The 2,738-nt window shown below is 57.5% G+C and overlaps 1 protein-coding gene across 1 annotated transcript in view; it reads right to left on the reverse strand.

Annotated features, from left to right (window-relative positions):
- LHX4 (LIM homeobox 4) overlaps positions 1-2,738 on the reverse strand; it is a 46,182-nt gene that overhangs the window by 8,108 nt on the left and 35,336 nt on the right. The window contains exon 3 of the mRNA XM_007448516.1: positions 367-569. Within this exon, the coding sequence (XP_007448578.1) occupies positions 367-569 (203 nt within the window). The remainder of the gene's footprint in view (positions 1-366; positions 570-2,738) is intronic.

Genomic DNA, 2,738 nt, shown 5'->3' on the forward strand with positions numbered 1-2,738 from the left:
GGTGCAGAGGTAAATGCGCACCCCGATATGTGAAACTGACGAGCAGCTCCACTGCAGACGGAGCACCCTCCCAGCCCCGCCCCAAGCGAGGGGCCTCGAGATGATGGGCACAAGGTCCTCAGCTGCTCCCGAGCCAATGTGCTAGGGCGAGAGACGGGCGCTCAGCGGCCGGAAACCGGCTGATGCTTCAGTGGAGCAGCACGTGCCAAGGGCTGGGGCCTGGGGGTTCCCCCTCCCTGCAGGCATCTGGGAAGGTTCTGGAGGAGGCAGGGGGCGAGCAGGGCTCCGAGGGGTGGGCAGCCCGGACTCAGGCGGGACAGGGGGCACGGCCGGCACGGAGGCTGGGGGAGGGGCCGTGCCGATTACCGTTCTGCTTGGCCGTCTCGTAGTCCTCCTTGCACACCAGCCGTCCGTCCTCCATGAGGTAGAACTCGTCCCCCGTGGCCAGCTGCCGGTTACAGATGATACAGGCAAAGCAGTGCAGGTGGTAGACGAAGTCCTGCGCCTTCCTGACCACCTGGGTCGGGGGGATGCCCTGCTGGCAGGCCGTGCATTTTGTGCCGAAGCGCCTGTAAGGGCAGAGTGGCGTGAAAAGATTAGAGCGCGCGGCAGGGAGGCGGGGTCTGGCTTGCGCGCACTTTTCATCTGTCCCTCCCCCACCCCACCACTCCGGGGGCTCCATGGGCCACCACCCCTGGGCCGCCCAACGGTCCGATTAACAGCTCGTCAGTTCACCCAGGGCTGTAGGATTTTCCAGGTCCCACTGAGCAGGCAGTTTCGCCCTCTGCCTCCTGGTTTCTTCAGCTTGATGGTGAGGCCTAGAGGACCAGCCCCACGGGGCAACTGTGTGCACCCATGTGCATAAAGCATCAGGTGCAACGCCTCTTCCCGTGCTCCCCACAGGAGAGGCCCGTGTGGCTGGGACACGCCACACGCCAGGGTCCACACGGGGCTCCGGAGAAATCACACTTCGGCCGCAGAGCGGGCCTCTCACGATGGGTTCTCTCTCCTGCCTCTCCCCTCCATCCGGCAGACACCAAACCCTCCGTAGCACACTCCGTCCCCTTCCCACACACAGCTCCTGAGATGTGAGCCCGGGAATCTGCGTTTTATACCCCTGCCACCATTCGAGGTGCGGGGCCTGCAGACCTCAGTTTGAAAAATGCTGCCTCAGACCTCTTCCCATCAACCCCTTTCTGGAGCAGCACCGAGGCAAGAGGAAGGTGCCCACCACCCAGGCCCAAGACTGGGAAAAGAAGAGTAGACTCACTGCAACTGTAGTCCAGCTGGGTCATTTAAGCCCCGTTCCCTGTCCTGGCCATACACACAGAGCCACGCCAGTGGTCGTAGAGGCCAGAGGGGAATTGGGGGCCAGTGCAGATGTGACGATGAGGCAGTGGGTGCGTGGGGGGCTCTGCTGCAGGAGGGAGGTGGGAGGGTTGGGGGAGGAAGGGGCAGAGTTTAAAACAGCAAATCAACCTAATTATTCATGACATTTCACACAGCAGACCTTTATCTTCTTCAGGATCAAAGGCTTTGCCTAATGGATCTGGGGAAGGTCTGATTTTAATGGTCCTTTTAACTAATGCTTATAGGCAGCCTGATTTCCCCTGAAAGGACAGTACATATTTCATCCCCATTAATACCAAATAAATTAATTATGGTCATGGCTATCATGATGAATCCCAGATTAATGCAGAATGATGGGTCTCTTGTGCAGTAATGATACCTGCCGGGGGCTGCAGGGGCCTGGAGCAGGCACGGCCAGCTGCGGCTTCAGCCCCGTCCCGGGGACATGGGGTCACAGAGAGAAGTGGGGTTCTCTAAGTCTAGATGGGTAACCCCGAAAGAGCCAGGAGCGTGGCCCCAGGGACTGCTCTTCTGAGATGAGATCTGAGGAGGGTGTCGGGGTGTGAGGGCCTGAGCTGTTTGGCTCGGAAGGACCCCAGGCTTCTGAACTCCTGGAATGCCCCTCGGTTTTTTGAGGACAGTGGCATGCATGGGAGCAGGCCTCTTTAGACGAGCTCAGGACCGGCTCCGTCAACCACCCCCGAGTTTTTCACCAGGAGGGGGGGCCTGGACTTTCAACAAATTTTCAAAGGGTTTCAAGGGTTTCATCAGATTTCAAGTCCAGGACTCAGAAAAGTAGAGATCAAGTTTGTTGAAAAATAGATCAGTGAATAAAGAACCATGATTTTAGAGATTATGCAAGGAGATGGCTAAATCTGAGAACGGAGAACAAAGTCTACTGTCAGTCCTAGATGGTTCTGAACCTCCCAGAGCACAGGTGAGAACCAGGCTTCTTCCACAACTGCCGTCTAACAGCAGGCACCCAGCTCTTGTGTGTGTGTGTGTGTGTGTGTGTGTGTGTGTCTGAAGGACAAAGAGAAAGAAAGCCTGTATATGTGTTACTAGAGTGTGTTTTCAAATGGCCTGTAGTTTGCTATCCAGTCCAGGCCAATTCACAAAGCAGGTGTTCAAAATGAAACAATCCTGCTCACTGCAAACCCTCCCAAATAAACCACCGAAACCCGAGCGTCCAAATCCTTTGCTGCAAAGGCTGGAGCAGAAGCAGCTCCAGAGAAGAGCTCGAGTTTTCCAAAAAGCAAGTCCTATTTTGTGGCCAAGTCACGGGGTGGAGACCGGGGGTGGGGTGGGGGGCGGGGTGGGGGGAAGAGGGCTGAGCAGACTCCAGAACAGAGTGGAGACCCTGCAGCGACCCCGCCCACAGGCAGGGG

Source organism: Lipotes vexillifer, unplaced genomic scaffold (genome assembly GCF_000442215.2).
Source record: "Lipotes vexillifer unplaced genomic scaffold, Lipotes_vexillifer_v1.1 scaffold76, whole genome shotgun sequence".
Lineage (NCBI taxonomy): Eukaryota > Metazoa > Chordata > Mammalia > Artiodactyla > Lipotidae > Lipotes > Lipotes vexillifer.